Below are 22,392 nucleotides of genomic sequence, written 5' to 3'. Positions count from 1 at the left end.
ACTGACGGTAGCCTTTGTAACGTTGGTCCCAGGTTTCTGCAGGTCATTCACTAGGTCCCCCCGTGTGGTTCTGGGATTTTTGCTCACCGTTCTTGTGATCACTTTGACCCCACGGGCTGAGATCTTGCGTGGAGCCCCTGATCAAGGGAGATTAGCAGTGGTCTTGTAGGTCTCCCATTTTCTGATTATTGCTCCCACAGTAGATTTCTTCACACCAAGCTGCTTGCCTATTGCAGATTCAGTCTTCCCAGCCTGGTGCAGGTCTACAATTTTGTTTCTGGTGTCCTTCGACAGCTCTTTGGTCTTCACCATAGTGGAGTTTGGAGTGTGACTGTTTGAGGTTGTGGGCAGGTGTCTTTTATACTGTTAACGAGTTCAAACAGGTGCCATTAATACAGGTAATGAGTGGAGGACAGAGAAGCCTCTTAAAGAAGAAGTTACAGGTCTGTGACAGCCAGAAATCTTGCTTGTTTGTTGGTAACCAAATACTTATTTTCCACCATTATTTGCAAATAAATTCTTTAAAAATCAGACAATGTGTCATTTTTTTAAGTGGGAGAACTTGCACAATTGGCGACTGACTAAATACTTTTTTCCCCCACTGTAGGTGTAATGTTTAAGTGTCCAAATACTTTTTCTTGTAATATATGTATATTTCAATCTATTAGTGTCTAGTTTTCACTATGTCACATTGTACTGCTTGTACTGCACTCAGTACTACTCATTGCACAAAGCATGGCAAAATTAATACACATAATCAGTAAGAATATAATAAAAAAGGTGCCAAAAGCAATAGTTTAAGAAGTCAGGAAGACGGTATAACTGACATGGTTTCAGTCTGCTTTTGAAAATAACACTAGTTCGTGAACATCTAACAGGCTTGAGTAGGTTATCCTAACTGACTGCAGCATTGTGGCTGAAAGCTGCTTTACTGTGTGTAGTTCACGTTCTAGGCACTGATCTATGATGTCGGGTATGGTTGTATGTGAATATAATCAATAAATTAGTTAAATGGGCCATTAAAACGGTATTCTGAAGGTCTAAATGGAAACGTAAACTGTAAAAAACACAAGTACAAGTTCACAAGTACACTTGCATCTTATAAGACTACTGTAACAATAACATTTGCTGGAATTTTCATGTGGTTTGATGTAATGTACTTCCCCATCTTAACCCTAACCCATACCAATAATATTTATTTCTATTAGGAAACAAAAATGAAAGGCACTAAAGTGTTGCCAGAGACCAAGCACCAGTCATACATCCATCAGATACTAGCCAGTCTATTGCTGACATTTGGTTTTCACAGTTCATTAAATGGGTGTTACACAGACAATACAAGTTCATTTCTGCTCTTACATCAACAGATACATAAAGTTTTTAAATCCTTCATCCTGCAACATGCAACTGGAGAGCTGTCCAGAGCTTAACCGAAATACAATTTATTCTTTACATGGGAGAATGCAGCAGGTAAAGATTACATAAGGGGATTTTGCGGTATTAACATTGTTTTTCCTGGCAAAAACAGCGGACTCTCGGTAGAACATCCCAGATAGCTAAAATATGATCAACCTGGGAACCTCCTCCAGTCATTTAAATCTTTGGTTATGCTTTTGGCTCCTGGCCTTTGCTGTAGAAAGGTCATAGTTGGATTACTCTGCAAGCTGCCATGGACATAGTGAAACAGGAAACATTGCAACTAGAGTCACACAATGTAGAGCTGTAACCAAATCTAAAACCAAATCTGCTTAGCACTCAAACAGTTCAAAAAATGATCTCAGTCTATATAACCATCCAACTCAACTGCATGACACTAGCCTTTATGGTTTATATCATATGAACATTCCTATATGTCCAAGCTGTAAGCAAATTAAAAAATAAAATAAAAATAATTACCATATATATATATATATATATATATATATATATATATATATATATATATATATATATATATATATATATATTAGACTATTGTACATGTATGATTCAACATACATTGTATACAGACGTATAATGTAGTCTCTGCATCTCGGGCAGTTCATGCAACATAGCAATATCTATGAAGGGACAGTTTCCATATGCCATGTGGCCTAGACTAAAGTCAGTGTCCTCAATCAATAGCAATTTTCACCTGGCATGCAGGAGAGGACACCAATGAAGATAATCCTCATTTCATCTTGAATACCTTTTACATAAACTCCCAGTTTGAATGTTAGGATATTGTATAACTCGCTGTTGTGTCTTCGTTATGTAGCTCTGTTGTTTAAAAGTCTGACTGCTTGTGGGACAAAGCTATTGCAGAACTGTGCAGTGACTGCATGAATGCTCCTGTACCTTCTGACAGATGGTACACAGAATGCAGAATGTGGGACAACTGTTGACAAGAAATAAATATGATAGATAGATAGATAGATAGATAGATAGATAGATAGATAGATAGATATAGAGCTGCAGAGTGGTAGATAGATAGATAGATAGATAGATAGATAGATAGATAGATAGATAGATAGAGAGCTGAAGAGTGATAGATAGATAGATAGATAGATAGATAGATAGATAGATAGAGAGCTGAAGAGTGATAGATAGATAGATAGATAGATAGATAGATAGATAGATAGATAGATAGATAGATAGGCATCCTATATCAATTGACAGATTCATGTAATTGATGTAAGAACCTAAGAATTGAACATAGTCTCATGCTATTTGTTGTACAAATTTGACATTTGACCATTAACAATTTTGATGTAATATTAAAATGAACAAAACATTACCATGTTATTACCTAGTGCAAGGGGGATGATAAGTTCATGGTGGAAATCCTTTTTTCTCTCTTTCCTAAATAATTATGGAAAAAGAAGAAATCCATTTGAGCAAGGGGCAGAGATCTGTTTTCTCCTGACATCTGTCAGCCCCTTAAGCACATTTCCCAGAGCAGTTTGCCTACATTTGCATGGAACATCCTACATAAGTCAATCACGGGGCAATCGAGTTTGGGCGGAGGGGATTTGCCTAGCACATGCCCAAACACAGACACACACACACGCATACCAGTGGCAGACACACACACAAACACACACACACACATACGAACTCTCTATGGCTTCTCTACAGCCTTGCTATGTACTGTGTGGGTTCTGTACTTGAGTCTCTTTTGTTACTGCATCATATTAGAACCTGGTGGCAGGTTGTGGAACGATAGAGAACGTGGAAGTCCTCATCTGAATGCTGGCAAGAACGCTGCACCAGATTGAGGAGTAATCTGACTGATAATCTTTTATATTACTATGCTCACAGAAATAAGCTACGGGTTTAGATGGAGCAATAAAACCGAGCTCTTGCATGTAATTTGCCCTTTGTGATGATAACAGTAAAAGATTTTAGGGCGGGGGGTGAGTGGGCGGGTACACATAGAAAATGAAGAGAGAGAGAGAGAGAGAGAGAGACAAGGATGAGAAAAAGAGTGAGAGAGGGGAAGAGAGCGAGAGAGCTGGTCAGCGTGGGTAAGAAGGGAATCTGAAAAGGGGATGTGCAAAGAGAGCTTGGAAGAGGAGGCTGGAATAAGCAAGGGGCTCTGAAAGCAAAGCGGAGAATGAGGACAGCAAAAGGATCATCGGGTAGTCCAGCAGTCGGAACACTGGTCAGTTTGATCTGGCGCATGCAAGCAACACCCGCAACACCTGCAACACCTATGGACCTATCAGCCCTTAGCTGAAAGGTAGTTACAAAGATTCGGATGTCTGAAGAGAGGAGCGCGGCAGTCGCCTATCAGAAGCCCAGATTAGTCGGCTCCCCAGGCAGGTCCCCCCAGGCCAGGCCGGGGGCACCATGGGGATAGAGCAAGGCCCAAGAGCCACACTGGCCTTCACCCTCAACTGTGCGGCTTTCGCCATGGCCGTCTCAGCCGTCACGACCAGCTACTGGTGCGAGGGAACCAGGAAGGTGGCCAAGCCGTTCTGTACAGGACCGGTGAAGGTCAAGCAGACCTACTGCATCCGCTTTAACAGCTCTGACATCAACAACACGCGCCTGGTGCAGTACATCTACGAGACTGGAGAGGAGAAGTTCCTCATGAGAAAGTTCCACACAGGCATATGGTTCTCCTGTGAACAAGCTGTCGACCTAGTAGGTAAGAGGGGCACATGCATGAAACCAGGGCTGCTCTACATATCTAAACAAGTGTTAAATGACTACAATGCAGTGTCTATGGCAACAAGTCTGTTCACTGTAAATATTGCCATATCCACATGACTTAATGAAGGTGCTGGAATAGCCGACAAAAATGATGCATTTGAAGGAATGCTTCCATTTGTATTGCATAGCTGAAGTGTCATTGCAGTGTCTTTCTTTTAAAGAACTGCAAAAAGAAATAAAATTCCAGAAGTGATTTCTCATTTGATTGTTGTAAGCTTGATTCTTTGGATTTGGAATGAAATTCTCAGTAGTGTCCTCTGACTGGTTCAACTCTAAAGCTGCAAAGTGTCTGTGCCAGAATACTATAAATTCCATCAGCCTCCGCTGGGTCATGCTTGTCTCTGGGATATTAAATAATAAGTACTAAATTACATTACTAAACTGCATCACACGCCAAAATTGTGTCACCTTACAAAATAGCGTGATGTTGCAAATGCTAGGTCTAAGCTCTTTCTGTTTATTTGCTCCCTGAAATAATACAATACTACAATTATAAGCACTATTGCTGCAGTATTTACCACCCTGTTTATTGCAATTATTTAAGCGTACCAATGTGAAAAAGTACCTCAGTATATCATGCGGATGAAAGCTGCAAATGAAACCCAGACTTTCTCTGTTTGCAGGATTTTCCTGTAGAGAATTCTTGGAGATCACCCCAGATCATGAAAGAGGTGGGTAAGTAATAGTCACAGTAGTGTCACTCATATTGAATGACAGTAGAAATTAATGTATTGATAGAGAGCTTGATGTAGACATGAAAACAGAAAATCAGATCAGCAGGTTAGGACCCCATTGCTTATTTGACTACCCTGTTGCAGCCGCCTATTTGTAGTTGTCTTCAGCGTGAGGCGTTGTTGACACTGGGAGGACTGGATATGTTGATGAAGGCAAGTTTTAGTATGTAGATTTAACAGAAGAGTCTTTAAATGATTTTTTTCAGAAAACCTCTAGGCATGACAGCTTTAAACAGATTAGTGGCTTCAATGCTAAACTGCAGAACTGTACCTTAATTACTGTTGTCACATAAAAAAAAAAACTTGTATCTCCAAAATAGCAAAAAGACCTCATTTTGAACGGAAGTCTATTGGCCCTGTTATTAGAAAAAAGTCAGAGAAAAAACAATGGAAATGGAATCAGTTCAGTTTATGCATGAACTTTCCGAAGCATCGTCAGACTAAAATAAAAATAAAGAGGCTTGCAACAGTTCTTTGAGGGATGCCATAAAGAAACCACCTTTGTCTCCATAAAGGACCATGTTTGTGATAGAGATTGTAGTAAGTCTGAAGAATCCTTAAAAAGGTCTAAAGACGCTTCACTTCATGTAAAGGTCCTTTACTAATTTAAAGCTTCACATTTGCTTTTTTTTGCAAAACATGGTTCTTTATTAGAGCAAATGTGTTGCTCTTCTGTTGGACTGTTGGTTGGTTTCAGGTTGGTCTGAAAGCTTGCGCCAGTCAGTATGAGTGTGTGTAATAACAGCACTACCGTACTGTGGTAGGTTTGGCTTTAGGAACTGATCCGTTTCCCTGCAGGGGGTGAGGCATTACTACATGGCCAGAGAAGATTACACCTACCGCTTCTCCGCCACTTTCTTTTCTTCCCTACCCATGTCTTTGTCCTTTCCTTCTCATTTCCATATACAGTCTCTTCCCAGTGTCTTCTTGATTAACTCTTACTATTGTTCTGGTTCTTTCTCTCTCTCCTTCCCTCTCTCTCTCTCTTTCTCAGGGGTGCTCTGGCTGTGCATTGTTGGTGAGTGTCTGTACATCTCTCTGCTCTTCACTGGAGGCACGCTCATGGCGGTGGAGATGTGTCACTGCTGCAACATGATGAACAGACTTAAGCTGAACGCCTTTGCAGCCCTGTTCACTGCACTCTCAGGTAAAGTCTCAATAACTGTCAACATTTAAGAGATTATTTTTCAAAACCTCATCAAAATGTCTATAGAATTTAAGAGTAGAAATATGGTTTTAATATTCAGATTTGTTTATGTGAAATGATGCAATGTAGAGGAACATACAACCTCACATTTCTTTCCAGTGATGGTGATACGAACCCTGGGACGTGATGTCTATTTTTAATAGGCATCACGATATACATGATTTCTCTAGATTGGGTCTTAATGACTGAATTATGCAGGGAATTTAAAAAATGTTGAATTCCACTTTAACCCCTTAATGCAGAAAGACTTATCAAACACTAAGGCATATTACATATCAACTACAGGGACATCTGTACATATTCTCTGGTAATAGAAGTTTGTAATAATGTGTTTGGCCCATTGGCGGACCACAGGCTGTTTATGGGGTTAAGTCAGAAATATGTGACATCTGTGCTGCTGTGTTTGTATTTATAGCGGAAACTCCATCTGCTCCTCTATTACCCCCTTCACCCTACCAGAGCTTAGAGCTAGGATAGAACTGCATCTGTCGTTTCTATTCCGACAACAATCCTGTAACAACTGTTTGACCTGTCACACCCCCTCATCGCACACCACTACTCATCCCAACAGTCTAATGATTCCACACAGATCAAAAAGTGACTCAGCAAGGAGCAGGCCACAGGCAGACGGGTTGAGGACACTAATTTGAGGCCTTTTAACAGAAGTTTGGAAAAGTAAACTGAAACAATATTATTAATGCAAATCCACCCGGCAGACTCTGATAAACATGAGTGAGTAAAATATACCCACACTATTAGTGAATAGCTGTTATGCAAATTAGTGTTTTTATGTTTTTCGTATTCAATTAAAAAAAATAACAGTTGAACATTAAACATGAAAGAATTTTAAAAGAAGGCACGGCATCCCCTAACATGACGAGCAGAGCATCCCCACATGCCTACGTCTTTAGCACAGACACTTTTGCACTGCTCACATGGCGGGCAGGAAATCCTGCCAGCTTGGCTACAGCTGGAAGTCAGAGAGGGGGGATTACGCAATGCCTGTCCAGTCCAGCTGCTCTGCATGCCACCCTGTTACCCCGGCCAGCGGCGAGCACTCCCTGATTCAGCAGGGACAGAGAGCAGGCAGGATAGGGCCACATCTGCTGAATGATAGTGCTGGACCACAAACCTGTTCAATAGGGTTTTAGACGATTTTAGACTGTATCATTTCTGTCCCTGTCTCTTCAGTTTTGCTGTTTTCCACTTTTTGACATATCAAAAATCTGGCTCTGGGTTTACATTGTCACAGAATTTCATGATGAATGGACCAATAGAAAAGCTTTAAAATGAATAGAAATGTAAACATTTTTTTTACATTGACTTCCACTAAAAGTTAATAAGGTTTGTTCATGTTGACATTTAGACAATATATTAATATTAATTAGATTCAATTAAATTCAATTCAGTTCAACTTCATTGTCATTATAATAATACTGGCTTGTACAGTACAATGGAACACTGTTAGGCGAAGTCTCTTGCAGAATAGGTAAGGACATTAGGCAGAATAGGCAAAGTTGTTATACAAAACACGAGACAGGGTGCATGGACAATAAAGTACAAAGACAATAAATGCAATGAATACAAAATGTATAACTACAAAAATGTGCATGTGCAGATGTGTGCATAAGGTTAGGGGATTAAGGTCCAAACTAAGTTTGGCATACTAATTGTAAAATTGAATAAATATGCAGAGCAGTGGTGTGCTGTGCATGTAAATGAATAGTGAAACGGGGTGAATGCTAATGTAGATCAATAAATGACATATATATTAGATTTGCCCTCTGTGATTGGATTGTGGACTTCCTTTCTTTTAAAAATGTGTAAAAAAGGTACGTTCTTGTGTTTCTGTAACAACAATACACACGTCACATTGTAGTACAATGTCTACTGTTATACTTCCGAATATAAGTGTGGTATTGGCGCACTTATAGATTGAATGTAAAGCTTAGGTCCCGAATGTTCAGCACAGTTCCCCTGCCCCTTGCTAATGTGCTATTTAAAGTATATAAACCCTTCAGAAAATGTCCAGTTACATAGTCCTGACTAAATGGTTCGTATCCTGATTTATTAAGTATGAATGAAACATAATTTAGTTGCAAGTCTGTTTATTTTATTTTACTCTAATGAAGGTCATTTACAGTGCAGCTGAAATCATTCACAGTCTAATTTGAAAAAAATTAAATATGAAGCTCAAGAGCATTTTGAGGCAGGGCATGCGTTTTCAGAACAGGGGGAAGTGCAGCCTCTAATATAGGCTCTGGCCTGAATCTGCTGCCCGTCCCAGTGTTGCAGGGATTTCGTACTTTCTGCTGTAATCGGATTGGTGTGTGTGTGTGTGTTTGTGTGTATATACATATATGTGTGTGTGGGGGGGCGTGGAGTGGTTTTGCTTACCCAGAGGAGACCACCCTCCCTCCCTTTCTCTCTCCCTCCCTCTCTCGCTCACCTCCTCACTCCTCATTCCTCTGCCTGCCTCCCTCCCTCCTTCCCTCCCTCCACAGCTCATTAATCCTGAATAGTGTAGCATAGAGATTTTCACCCCCCCCAGAATGTATGTGCATACAAGTGATCTGAAAATGAATTGGTGGCAATTCATCAGTTGACAGCATCAATTCAGAGGCATTGTAATCGCTTTATATTCAGTTATGGATAAAATTGTCGCTGCCCAATGAAAAGCATGTATCTCCAAAATGGTGACTTTACAGGGAAAGGCAGAATGTTCTTGCCTTTGAACAGAAGTTAATGTAAAATAAGAGTTAATTTCAAGTCATTTAGAGCATTTCTATTGAGAGAGAGCAGATACAGTGTTCAAACCATGGAGGAAAATAAAAATGGACAAAAATGGAGATATAAAAAACATGAAAAACATTAGACAGCAGTGATTTACTGACATAATCCATTACATGCAGAAATATAGTGCAAACATCTTGAGCATCTGCGAAAATTATATTTAAAACAGTTTATCTAACCCATAAGCATTTACAATAATTAAAGAAAGGATACACCATTAAAATCTTTGTCTTTTTCAATATATTTAATTTCATTTGAACAATACTGGGAGATGGCGGTAATATATCACATACAACTGAAGAAATGTCTTTTAAACATACATTGTAAAATGTAATATGGATTTTGTTTGTGAGGTAAAAGTTAAGACACCTCCACATTTATTACTACTTAAAATACCTCAAATTAGAATCAGCTGCAGATGATTACAACATCATGACATGTCATTTTGGAGGTGCTTGACTTGTTTAAATCTCAAACGTTTAGTCTTGTCTGCTCTTAATTGTTGAAGTGAGTGGGATCTCCGTTGCGAAATCCACAGAGCTCTATGAGGCTTTCAGTAAGAAGGTTGTAGATGAATATGAGTCTGGAAATGGATTTAAGAAGATCTAAGAACAGGTAGAAAGAGCAGACTGCAAGATGCGTGAAGATATAATATGTGTATGCAAGCTTAAACATTTTTGAGACTCTTCTCAAGAAAGCCAAGTGTTTGCAGTTACAATCCAGTACCCAGTTTAGCAAAAACCCCATTAATCTAAATCAGGAGAGCGGCTAGTGGAACTGAACAAATCCATACAGTGACAGAGAGAGAATAGAGAAGTCTGCAGATGAACTCGCATTCTTCTAACCACCTTACCATTAAGTTAATAACCACTGACAAACACTTTCTTACTGACTACTGTTTTTTGTGTATTTGTAGTTATTCTAGGGTTAAAATATTACACTCTGACGATAAATATGATTTTAAAATAGAATTTTTTAACTGCCTGCTATATTTTTTAAATGCACAGACAAACAGCTGTCTAGTTTATGAAGACAAGAATTGCCAATAGAATGGGACTGTCCGGAGTAGAAAAACATGACCCTATTGACACCATTGGCCTAATGCCGGGTGTGGGCTAGAGGTGTATAAAGCCTCCCAGCATTGAGCTGTGGAGCAGTGGTACTGTGTTCTCTGGAATGATAGGTGGTGCTCCATCCAATACTTTTGGGATGTGGAGGAGGTGGGGTGGTGCCTCCAACATCCTGACCTCACTAACATTGTCGCTCAATGCAATCAAATCTTCACAACAATGCTCCAAAATCCAGAACAAAGTCTTCCATGGACAGTAGAGACAGTTACTCCAACAAAAGCAGGATAAACATTTTAATACCTTTGATTTTAAAAGAATGAATGATCAATATATAGTGTGTATATGTCTGTAAAAATTATTATTTCAAGTTCATGTTATTTAAGGCGTTTAGTGATTTAGGAACTACTGTATTGTAAAACTACTCTTCTAAACACTGCAGTTTTGTGGACAGGCTTGTAAGGCTGTGTATTATTGGTGTTTCTGTCCCTCAGGTCTTTTTGGAATGGTAGCACACATGATGTTTACTACAGCTTTCCAGCTTGCAGTCATTATGGGTCCAGAAGACTGGAAGCCTAAAACCTGGGACTACAGCTGGTCCTACCTGTGAGTCAAACACAAAAACACACATGCTGTAGGTTTGCAACAGGCCTTTTCGTTCATGGTGAAAATAATTGCTCATTTTGCATAATAAGCAAAACAAAGCCCAGCCAATAAATAGCATTCCACCGGGTAGATTTTCAGAGGGATAAAAACAGTAGTTTTATAGGAGAAGGATGTTACAGATACATGTAAGTCTGAAAGTTTATTACGACAGTGGGCCAGATTCATAAAATTCTACAGCAACAATATTAAACAATACAAAATGATAGTATAACTCAGTAAACTGATGTGTTAATGCTCATACATATAGATCCCAAATCTCATCATCTCAGAAAGCCCTGAAACACTGATAAAATACAGCAACAAATAAACAACAACATAAAGTGGTCACAAATAATAATAAAAACAAATGTGTGGTATCAAATTTACCAATAACCCCCCTTTGAAAAAATGAAAAAAAAATGGAAAATCATAACAGAGATTTTCTTTCTTGTAAGGCTGCATTGGTTTATCTGAAAGTTAGGTTGTTTTAAAAATGCTCTGTATTCAATTCTGTATTAGTACACTCTAAAATCCTTCTCTTTAGAGTCAAGTTCATCACAGCTGGATTTGTGATATTTGCCATGATGTTCAATACAAACAGATCAAAATATGCCTTTGAATATATGTGCTAATCAGCTATGTGTGTGTGCATGCATCAAGACCCACCTGTGAGACCAGAAAAGACAATGAAATTCAGTTTTAATTATTATCAGGACCTTTACCATCAGGTTAACTTACAGATTTTTTTGCATGATGGTGTGGTTTAGGAATCACTAACAGCAGGTGCAAATTGAAGGGAAAGAGCTGCCAGATTTCACAGTAAAATCTCTAATAACTCTTCATATATAAATGGGCAATCATGCTACTGTGATGTTACCTGCTCACAGCATCACAGTGTGCTCAGTAAGCATGGATGATTATGTAAATTTGGATAAATGATTATTTGTCTATGATATAATATGATTTTTTTGTATAGCAAATCCACAATATCATTCTGATACAAATGCAATTATTCTGTGCTGATAATAGAATAGCTGATAATAGATAGATCCAATAGGCTAGCTTCTAATACTACTATTACACTAAATAATAATTTAGTGTAATCATGACTACACTCCAAAAAAGAAATATTATACAACAGGTTCTGATGAGTGATGCCAAGAGGAAACCACTTTTGTTTTCATAAAGAACCATGTCTGTAATGGAGATGCGTGAATGTGAAGAACCTTTAAATTGATAAACCATCAAGTGATGACTCTATAGACCTGATGGTCATTTGCATTTAAAATATGTTAAACAAATGTATTGTGCCACAAAGGCCTTAGCATGACACAGCCAGCCTGCCTCACACTCAAACTAGTGTAAAAGCCCTTGCGAAATAAGGCGGGGCTTCATTAGGGGTGAATTAGAGGTGAACCGCTTGGAAAACTTCCAAAATTCTCATTACTGTGGGAGTCAGCACAAACAGCTCTGCAGGTGTCAGCACTCTTTTTAAAAAGAGACGTGCGATGGCGTAGGACATAAGCGGATGCAAAAAGTACCTAGGTTTACGAGAAAGGGGCTTTTGATCTGGACATAAGTGGGGCCAACCTATATGCATTGTAATAAAAAAATATGCGTAGGGGTGACCGCATCATGATAAGGAAGATATATAAGACACAAGCAGAGCCAGGCTGTTTAGACTGCTTTGGGGAAGTGCTGGCTGTCTCAGGCTAACACATTATATGTAGTGCCTTAGTCTTTATTCTTTTTTGTACACTTTTGTACACACATGCAAAAATAAAGGTCGTACTCTGCCTTTCTATTGACTACGGAGCTGGATTCTTTTATGCATCATTTCTTGAAATTAGAGAGAAAGCGCCGACAGACCTTAAAAAGGTTCTTCACACACACACACACACATCTCTATTAAAAACATGGTTCCTTTATGGAAGCAAAAGTAAATCTTGTAGCAATCTTTGTTGGTAAAAGTGTATAATCATATAGCAAATAACACTGTTAACAGCAGTTTGGCAGCAGTCGTTGCCAAACTGCTGCTGGCACCCTTGTTCTGGACAAGCCCATCTATTTTACTCTCTACTAGAGAACATATGTTATGTACGAGAGTTTCTTTGTTTCCTTTGTACAAACACCAGAAATCATTGATTAAAAAGTACCTCATAATTTTATACATAATGAAAGAACATATCAGCATTTGTTTACATTATTGCAATATTTTTTTAATAAGCTATTTGATCAAATGTCTACCCAGGGCTAGTGCTGTTCAGCCTGGTGTTATTCAGCTTATTTCATATTAGACATTTGTTTGCCTTGTTCATTCCCTCTCTCCATTAGTTTGGCCTGGGCCTCCTTCGCTACCTGTATGGCCTCGGCCGTAACTGCCCTGAACCACTACACCAAGACCATCATCCAGTTCAAGTTCAAGCGGCGAAACATTGAGAAGAACCTGCGCATTAAGCAGAAGCTTCTGGAGCTGGATATGCCTGAAGGCTTATGGGATGCTTATCTCACCGCAGACACTGACACTGTAGATCAGTGTGTGAACTTGCCAGTGAATGGCATCAAACCACACTGCTCTCCAGTCCTGAACACTGCAGCACTGGACTCACAGGGTGAAGAGTACTGCTAAGGTTCTTCACTCCTGCTTTTCACTTTTATACAACCGAGTGGGACTTTCTCAGCATGATTTCACATCGATGTTGGTTGGTTTGGACTTTGTGAGGGTAATTTTGAGAGGTGTGAGCACTCCATGTGAATGGGTTCAGTTAAAGCAGTAAAATAATTGTCAACCAGTGTGTTTGATTTTGGCATGCGCGGACAGCGGTCAGTAACATTGCCGTGTTTTCATTGATGATTGGTTACATTTAAGTTGCCAGTAAATTTTATTTTTTATTTCTTTGACTGTGGCAGATGTTATGTGACTATTGACATGCAATGTAATGGAAGAAAATACATTTGATACAAAATAAAAAAGAATACATTTATATCAAGAACATCTGTGGTGGATACAGCTGTATTTTATATTTTTATATCCAGGCCAAATTTCTGATCAGTCAGTGAACACCTACAGGCATGGTTTGGTCCACTTTAGCTATAGCAATGTGAAAGCCAGTAAACCAAATGAGAAGTATACAATGTCAGAAAAGGCTAAGCTATGGTAAAAAGCCTTATCCGCAAGCTTGCCAGTGCCCTTTAAATGCCTCTTTCCTGTGAGAAGCTTTTCTCTATTAGTGTCATTCTCCCGAAACAATTACTTTACATACACTTCTTCTGCATAACAATTTTTTTTACTTTTTGTTTCCATAATTATACTAAGACAAATAAATATATTGATATACAGAGTAAATATCCAGAGCCCTGAAATCATGTTCCACAGATTAATGAATGTAGTGTTAACAGTCTTGCCCAAAGACCCATGACCCATGACCCAGCTCGGCAAGCTGCCACTGTTGGGCCCTTGAGCAAGGCCCTTTACCCTCTCTGCTCCCCGGGCGCTGGAGTTGGCTGCCCACCGCTCTGGGTGTGTGTGTGTACTCACTGCCCCAACACGTGTGTGTGTGTGAGTGTGTTCACTACCAGATGGGTTAAATGCGGAGGACACATTTCGCTGTACAGTCCACACTGTACAGTGACGAATACGTGCACCTTTATCCTTTTTATCCTTTATGTTATTGAAGTGTGGTGTGCTTGCCTTACCGGTGAGTCAAAAAGCAGTCTGCAACAAGAAGGGCAATACTGTTACCCACTACACCGCACAAACCACTAGCTTATGTATTAGAATATTCAATATGTACAACAGTTAGCCCTACATTTTATTGCATACACTATGATTCACACCTTTATAAATGCAACTCTTTTACCCTAACCAGAATCTAAGAAATCTGTCGATGTGGGTTTCTCTTGCTCTCCTTTTAAAAGCATTTTTTAAATAATAGTTGCCGTGTTTGAGGCTAAAAATTCTCGAAGCTACACTGAGATATTATAAGAAAAAGATTCCTCTAGCCAGTCTATTAGTTCATATATGAACTGTGTGCATGCTACACATGTTACCATGCTCTGTCTGATCTGTGTTCCATGCTCTTATATACTGGCAGGTAAGGTCAAATTTAGGAAAGCCTGGTTTCACAAGGACCAGATCACAATTTTGAGGGGTTACCTTGTTAAAAACAGCATGAATCAGCAGAAGTGGTCTATTCGTAAAACTGCAACACAATATAAGGAACAACTGAGCAATAGTTGACAGTAAAAACTTTTATTACATGTAGGATACTTATGTCCACCACAAGTTTGAAAACCATGATCAATTTACTATAGTAACTTTTGATATAGTTGTATGATTGCACACTGTTTTTACACGCTACTGTCTTCATGGAGCAATTGCAACCATTTCTGACAAAACAATTATATGTGATATTTATGTTGCTACATTTTCAGCGTGATAATCTCAGCGTGTCTGTGTGCTTGGGTATGGCTGCCATCTAGTGGCTATATACACATCAGTGTCTCTGGCTTTGGGCGTAGTTCAGCAGCCTTACCAAAAGTCTGTTATTCCACATTGTTAGATGTGTTGTTTAATAAATAGCTCACTAAGCTTATTTACAGTCTTAACCATATCCAACTGCTAGATACGAAAATTCTTACAGATATATTAATAGATAATTACAGTATCAACTGTTTCTGTGAAGTGTCCACACTCTTTTATTACAGCTTTTATTACAGTTTACACATTTATTACAGCTTTCATTCTTTTCAGGAGACTCACTTTTGTATTTTAAAGAAATCTGCAGAAATGTTTCCACAGTTCCAAAGTTATACGTCAATAATCCCAATTCTTGCCTTCTGACTATAAATTTGGATTGAATGTGAAGGTATACAGAGTAACTCTCCTTTCCTTACCCCCTTATCTCTCTCTCTCGTTCTTACACACACAGCTACCACTCTCTTAGCTCGATGACTGATAAATCCAGCCCAATGACTGATCATCCATTTATCTATTAAAAAGTTACTGAAGCATTTTCATCATTAAAGCTTCTGTATCTGGCCTTCATTGTGATCAAGGTTAAAGTTCTCAAAGCTACACTGATATATTATAAGAAAATGCATGCATGCGTTCAACCATTAACACGTTCCTCATTTACATAAAGCTAAAATTACAGAGAGCTTCCAGCAGGTGTATCCTGAGTGAGAGAGGAGGTACACACTGATTAGTGAACCGGATCATCTCAACATCAGTGCACCTCTCTCTTATCCTTCACTGCCCCCTACAGCCTCTCCTCTCACATTCACTTTAACAGAAATACACTACAGAGTCTGTCAGTCAGATAAAACACCAGAGGGAGAAACACTGTGTTCTGTTGGAACTGTTGTTGAAGGATAATTACGTGACAAAACTTCTCACTCTTATTCTTTCCAGCTCAGTGTGTTTGATTCTGCTGCTTCTGTGCTGAAGTCTCTCTGATATAATGTCTAGAATAGGAGACTGTTTTCTCCATCAGCATGAAAAATGGACAGCAACAGTTTTAAACTTCTGCATTTTATTAAACTTCATCAAACAACTTTATTGTACAGCAGAAAAGATGAAGGACTATGTAAGCAGGAGATGATCCAGTGTGTGTTGATGAAATCAGCATTCTTTCACTACACACTAAACTACTGTTTCTATTCAGCACTGCCAAGTAATGACTGTTAGTTTGAAGAAGAGCAGGATGAAGGTGGAGCAGATCTGATCAGGGTCAGTCCGTGCATTCAGACTTCTTCATCTTTTTACTGGTAGCTTTTGAGGCAGCAGACACTTCACATGTTATGTCTTTATCTTTATCCCACTCTGATCTCTCAATGCTCAAATAGCTGCTCAGTCGGAATTTCTTATTGGGCTGCTGCTCTGCAGAGCCAGTGGTCACTCCACTGCTGACCGGGTTTCCGCCCACCAGCCAACGCACATCAGCAAAACCAGTGGACAGGTCACTGACCACACACACTAGAGTGGCTTTGTTAGACTTCAGCTCTTCACTGGACGGAGGGAAGATGGTCAGAACAGGAGGAGGAACAGCAGAGTCTGATCAGAGAGAGAAAGAGGAAGAAATTATTTAATAAATAAAAGGAATATCAGAGAGAAAAATAGACGTTTTAAGTCTTTATATTAATTTACATTTTAAGACAGAAAAAGCAGAATATGGAGAAAATTTTTTCATTTTAACAACAACAAAAATTTTCAACTGTTTATTTAACTGGATATTTCAATCTGACAAACAAAAGAAAGATAAATTAAGTAACAAATTAATAATTAACAAAAAATTAGATCAACATTTCATCAAAATTAATCATTGTGGACATTATTTGAAACTGGCAGTTGTTGTTTTTGTCAGATGTTCATGATGATCAGACAAAGACAAATACAAAAATGTCCAGAATGACTTGGAATAAAATATTTATATATTTACTTCCATTAAAGGTTTTTTCTCCTCCTATTAAGTTTCCATTTTGGCGATATTAGGTTTTTGCACAACAGCAGTAATTTGCTGAACAGAGAAGATCAGCACCTAATAAAGTTCAGGTCATTTGCTGACCGATACTGCAGTTCCACTATTCCATGTTGATCAATAATTTAGTTGTTTTCTAAACTAATATTTTTGTATTTGTTTTAGGAAAGATACTTTTATTAATATGTGTTATTTCACTGAAGTTCACTGAGTATGACTGTAGACTACTGTACTCTCCTCTTTGTATTAAATTAAATAGATCAAATAGATTTCAGTTATCAATAATTCTGTACTAATTGATTTAAAACGATATTTTATAGAAGGTATAATTTTATTTCATCACAATCAATAAAATAATTTAAAATATAGAGGGTATAATTTTACTTCACCACAATCAATAAAATAATTTTAAATAAAGCATTTGAATAATGCAGCATATTTAAATAACCCACAATATTTCTTTTCAGAAAACTCTGCAGACGATAAAACACACAGTACACATTCATAGACCTAAATGCATAGAACATTTGAGGATAGTTGAATGGTTTAATAATCATATTACAAGCCAAGCTTTTTCACAATTTAAAACAAGTCAAACTAATTTCATATTTTAGGTAATATTTGAATATTTAATAAAATATTAGTGAAGCAGTGTAATGTAGATGAAGAGAAGTGTTTCTTACCAGTGACGATCAGCTTTGTTCCTTGGCCGAATACCACAGTGCTTCACTTCATATCCTCACCCGTACAACAACCTCCTCAGTTTCAGAAGTGAAAGTAGCGGAACTGAAACGTCCTCTAGACTTCAGCTCTCTCTTCTACTGTCTATGATCAGCACTGAGTCCTTCCACATCCCATTTCCCTCTCTGTGAACTCCACATCTCTGTTCTCCTGGGATTTCTTCACACGTCCTGCTCAAGAGAACTGCACCTATTACCCCCACCTTTCTGCTCCAGCTGAGAAATGTGCTGAATGAAATGGAGAAGTGAAGGTGAGCAGTGAGGAGATTTTTGTCACGCTCTCAGTCACTGTGATAGCAAAACAGTTCCAGAGCTGTCCCATGTTTCACAGTAATACACTGCAGAGTCTCCTTCCTCCACATTATTGATTATTAACTAGTAGTCAATGTTTGAAGAGGCTTTAGATGTGAAGCGTGCAGATGGAAAATCAGCTCCATATTGATCAGGAGAGCCGTGAGAATGATAAAACCTCAACACAAACTGAGGAGCTGCTTGTGGAACTTGTTTATACCAGACAACATACTGGCCTTCATCTTTAGTTATGTTACAGCCCATGCTGACAGTTCTGCCCTGATCTGTCAGAACTGAAGGGGTCTGTGTCAGAACTCTCTGTGAACTGACCCCTAAAACAAAGCAACATTGGAGCTGATGATCATCAATATCATTTTAAACACAATCAGAAACAAACAAACCCATCAATGTAAAGAGAGAAGCAGGAGGAGATCTCTTACATGCCAGAGCAGGGAGGAGAGCACAGAGGGTGGCCAGCATGATGTCTGTGTGATCAGCAGAGTGATGAACAGAGTGGAGGATGAAGAGAGGAGAGAGTGGAGGAGGCTTTTATAAAGAGCTGAGGGAGAAGGCTGGCTCTCTAATCAGCCAATCATCTTTTCTTTACTTTAAAGGACAGTAATCCTATTCAGTGCATCAATAATATGATCTTGTTAAAAATTATTTGTAAGATTTGTGTGACCTGTGATTTTCTTTCAAGCATTTACCAAAACTGAACACAAAATTGTACAAAAGTATGTGGATATTTGACCATCATTCTTAAATGAACTTGATGGATATCCCAGATTAAGACCATGGACAATAATATACAGTTGGACCTCCCTTTGTAACTTTAACAGCCTCAACTCTTCTGGCTTGACTTTTCACAACATTTCTGAGGTCAGTTTCTGATGTTGGATATAAGGAGCGACATTTGCCTGGTTTTACAATCAATGTTCTAGTTCATTCTAAGGGTGTTCAGCGTAGTTAAGGTCAGTGATCTCTGCAAACCAGTTTAATTCCTCTACATCAACCTTGTCTTTATGTGCACATGTACACATTGATGCTGGAACAAGAAATGGCCTTCTGCATATTGATTATGAATTAAGAGATCTGAGCCCAAAACCTAGAAAATCGTCCAACCAACTTGTTGACATCATGCAGTTCAGTAGGTAGTGTTCTGCTGACATCAGACAAACTCAGATTAGTCAATCAAACTGTTACAGAGTACAGCATAATTAATGACTCTACAGAATAGGGTTCTACTACCAGAGTCATTTGTCAGTGTACTGTATACACCACTCCATCCAATGCTTTGTTCATAGTGATCATAGTGAAACCCATTTGATTACATTTCTTGTGCTGAAGGTGCTTCTAGAGTCAGTCTGGCACACTTAGAGCTAAATTACATGTTGTTTTGAAATTTATTTTTATTTGAACAAAACAAAATATTCATTTATAGTATGAAGGCTGTATATTAATAATTTATGTATTATTAGTTTAGATCGATTTGTGTTAAATGATAAAACACGTTCCCTGTCTGGTATTTACTTACTGTTAACTTTGAGGTTTGATTGATTGTGCCACCAGTGGATTCAAATAGGTAAGAAAGGTGAAAATACATACAACACCATTCTCTGTTTAGTTCCCTTGGCTAGAAGGCGTGCACTATCCGATGTATTTTGTTTACAGATCAGAGGCGTTTTTTTGGCTTGACTCTTTTCCTTTTTTTTGTTCACTATATTTTAAGTCAAAGCAGGAAGTGGTCATGTTTTGTCCTATTCTCTTCTTTGTTGCCATCCAGCTTGATTGCTGATTGCATAAAATTTCACTGCATGCAGCCTAAAATCTCTCAAACATCATTTTAAACATCCTTTAGAAAATTAAAGACAGAACAAAGGTGATGTTTTATAATACATCATTCACTAGCAAACCAAAATAAAGTAAAGAGACAGTATATATATCTTATTTATTTTATATTCTATTTAGTTCACACTTGTTGTCTGAGATTCTGCTGAAGTTCTCATGTTTTCACTGTTGTCTAAAAGCAGAAGTGAATGTGAGCAGTGAGGAGGTTTTTGTCATGGTCTGAATCACTGTGATACAGCCTCACTAACAGAGGTGTCCCATGTTCCACAGTAATACACTGCAGAGTCTCCTACATCCACATTACTGATGATCAAAGTATAATCTGATTGAGATGAGTGTGTTGATGTGAATTTAGGAGAAGAGAAGCCAGATCCATAGCGAAGAGAACTCCAGCTGTGATAATTGTGTAACACAAACTGTGGAGCTCCTCCTGGAACCTGTTTATACCATCGAACTCCGCTATTAGTAACAGTCCCCAGATTACAGTGCATAGTGGTCTTCTCTCCTTTAGTCGGTGTGAGAACAGGGGGCTTCTGTGTCACCACAGTCACACCACTGACACCTGCAATAAAAGCAGCATCATGTTACATTTCTTCATGCTCACATTAGATGTAGGCAAGTGCTGAGGAGCTCCAGTGCTGTGAAATCTTACATGAGAGAGCAGTGAAGAGAGTGCAGAGTGCTGACAGCATCTTGTCAGTGTGTGATGCTCTCTGTGCTGAGTGAAGAGATGAGCAGCTTGAGGAGCAGATAAAGGAGAGAGTGCAGGGACGAGCTATAAGAGAGTCAGGAGGGGGCAGAGGGAGGGGTCAGCTGACTACACACTATATGTGACCTTCTACACACTCTCATGTGTGAAAGGATATATAAATGATTGATGATCAGATATCTCCTGTATGGAGTAACTTAATGAGACTGATGTTAAACAGCAGTGTTGAAGTTTACATCAGGACATATTGTGTATTAATGATATTTATATTTCTAAGATAAATATATATTAAATATTTCCTTTTAAATTTTGTTCTCTCAGATTAAAATCATTTAAACCAGTAAAACAGTGAGTTTGTTTTTCTCTCATTCTGAGACGATACACAGAGAAACCTCCTCATTTACATGAAGCTAAAATTACAGAGAGCTTCCAGCAGGTGTATCCTGAGTGAGAGAGGAGGTACACACTGATTAGTGAACCGGATCATCTCTTGGGGAAATTTCCACGTCAGTGCACCTCTCTCTGATCCTTCACTGCCCCCTACAGCCTCTCCTCTCACATTCACTTTAACAGAAATCCACTACAGAGTCTGTCAGTCAGATAAAACACCCGAGGGAGAAACACTGAGTCCAATAATCTGATCATACTTCATTAATCAGCTTCATTATTCATTCAACCAGTAGATTCAACTGTATTGGAGTAAATAAAAGTGTTGTAGAATTATTATGACTGAATGAAACAGGGAGAGATGTGAACAACAGCACAGCAGTTCAGATTCTCTCACCAACAGAACAGAATGAAATGAAACCCAAAATGAAATGAGGAACTAAACTGAAGTGATTCAAACAGAACTGAGGAAAAAGTACAAATTGAGTGGATTTAAAAGTAGCACATGAAAATACCAAGAAAGGAGCAAATTCCCCCAAATCTCACTGAAACACATCAAACTCTGGTCTTCCTGCACTGCTGAGTAAACCCTCTTCTGCTGAACAGTAGTCTGCAGTTCACGCTTCTGCTGACAGATGAAGCTCTTCACAACATCACCAAATCCCGCTCCCCTCCACTTTATTACCCCTCCATACCAGCCCTTCTTCATTCACTCCTTTTACTCCAACTAACTGCACATCCATCAGTAACTCATATATGATTGAAATCAACTACATCCATTTTCAGTGACATTAACACTGATGATCAACATCCCAATATCTCACATCCTCCCACTGATCAAACTCATAACCTGCTTATCAATATCTAGAAGACGTTTCCCTCAGTAATCTCTTATCTGTGTGTGTTGGATCAGTTCCAGTAAATCTTCAGTAAAGGTCTCCCAGTGGTTTGATCTGAACTTCAGTCTTTTAGCTCGTGTTCAGTTTAGTCTGAGTCTGAAGATCTGAATCTCTCACAGGAGAACTCCATTTGAACTCACTCTCTTTACTGCACTTGTCTGGACAGTGATCCCTGACTCTGATCTGCTGTAGACCATCCTTTCCCATTTTCAGTGGCATTCTCAGTAATCATAGATATCACAACATCTCCCTGTAACTGAGTTTCTATAAACTCCTGATCCTTTTAGAATGCTGTAGAAACCTGTTTCCCTCTTTTAGTCCTTCTCACTCTTATTCTTTCCAGCTCAGTGTGTTTGATTCTGCTCTGATATAATGTCTAGAATAGGAGACTGTTTT

The 22,392-nt window shown here is 38.7% G+C and overlaps 1 protein-coding gene and 1 pseudogene across 1 annotated transcript; one reads left to right on the top strand and one right to left on the bottom strand.

Annotated features, from left to right (window-relative positions):
* Window positions 1-3,464: 3,464 nt before the first annotated feature.
* Window positions 3,465-13,612, top strand: gsg1l2a (gsg1-like 2a). The gene is made up of 5 exons (XM_072694311.1): window positions 3,465-4,132; window positions 4,821-4,868; window positions 5,926-6,078; window positions 10,493-10,604; window positions 12,978-13,612. Exons 1-5 carry the CDS (start codon window positions 3,832-3,834, stop codon window positions 13,270-13,272), a joined length of 909 nt encoding a protein of 302 aa, XP_072550412.1. The 5' UTR covers window positions 3,465-3,831; the 3' UTR covers window positions 13,273-13,612.
* Window positions 13,613-16,161: 2,549 nt separating this feature from the next.
* LOC140573751 (immunoglobulin lambda-1 light chain-like) lies at window positions 16,162-20,751 on the bottom strand (annotated as a pseudogene).
* Between the last annotated feature and the right edge of the window lie 1,641 nt (window positions 20,752-22,392).

The sequence above is a fragment of the Salminus brasiliensis genome, chromosome 12 (genome assembly GCF_030463535.1).
Source record: "Salminus brasiliensis chromosome 12, fSalBra1.hap2, whole genome shotgun sequence".
NCBI lineage: Eukaryota > Metazoa > Chordata > Actinopteri > Characiformes > Bryconidae > Salminus > Salminus brasiliensis.
Note: the sequence above shows the minus strand (reverse complement) of the source record. Positions and strands in the feature narration are given on the sequence as shown.

Bases quoted from the DNA above. Each gene is read 5' to 3' on its own strand.
- gsg1l2a (XM_072694311.1), top strand. From the start codon at position 3,832: ATGGGGATAGAGCAAGGCCCAAGAGCCACACTGGCCTTCACCCTCAAC. The intron at 6,079-10,492 runs GTAAAGTCTCAA...TCTGTCCCTCAG, and splicing joins CCTGTTCACTGCACTCTCAG to GTCTTTTTGGAATGGTAGCA. The intron at 10,605-12,977 runs GTGAGTCAAACA...TCTCTCCATTAG, and splicing joins GACTACAGCTGGTCCTACCT to TTTGGCCTGGGCCTCCTTCG.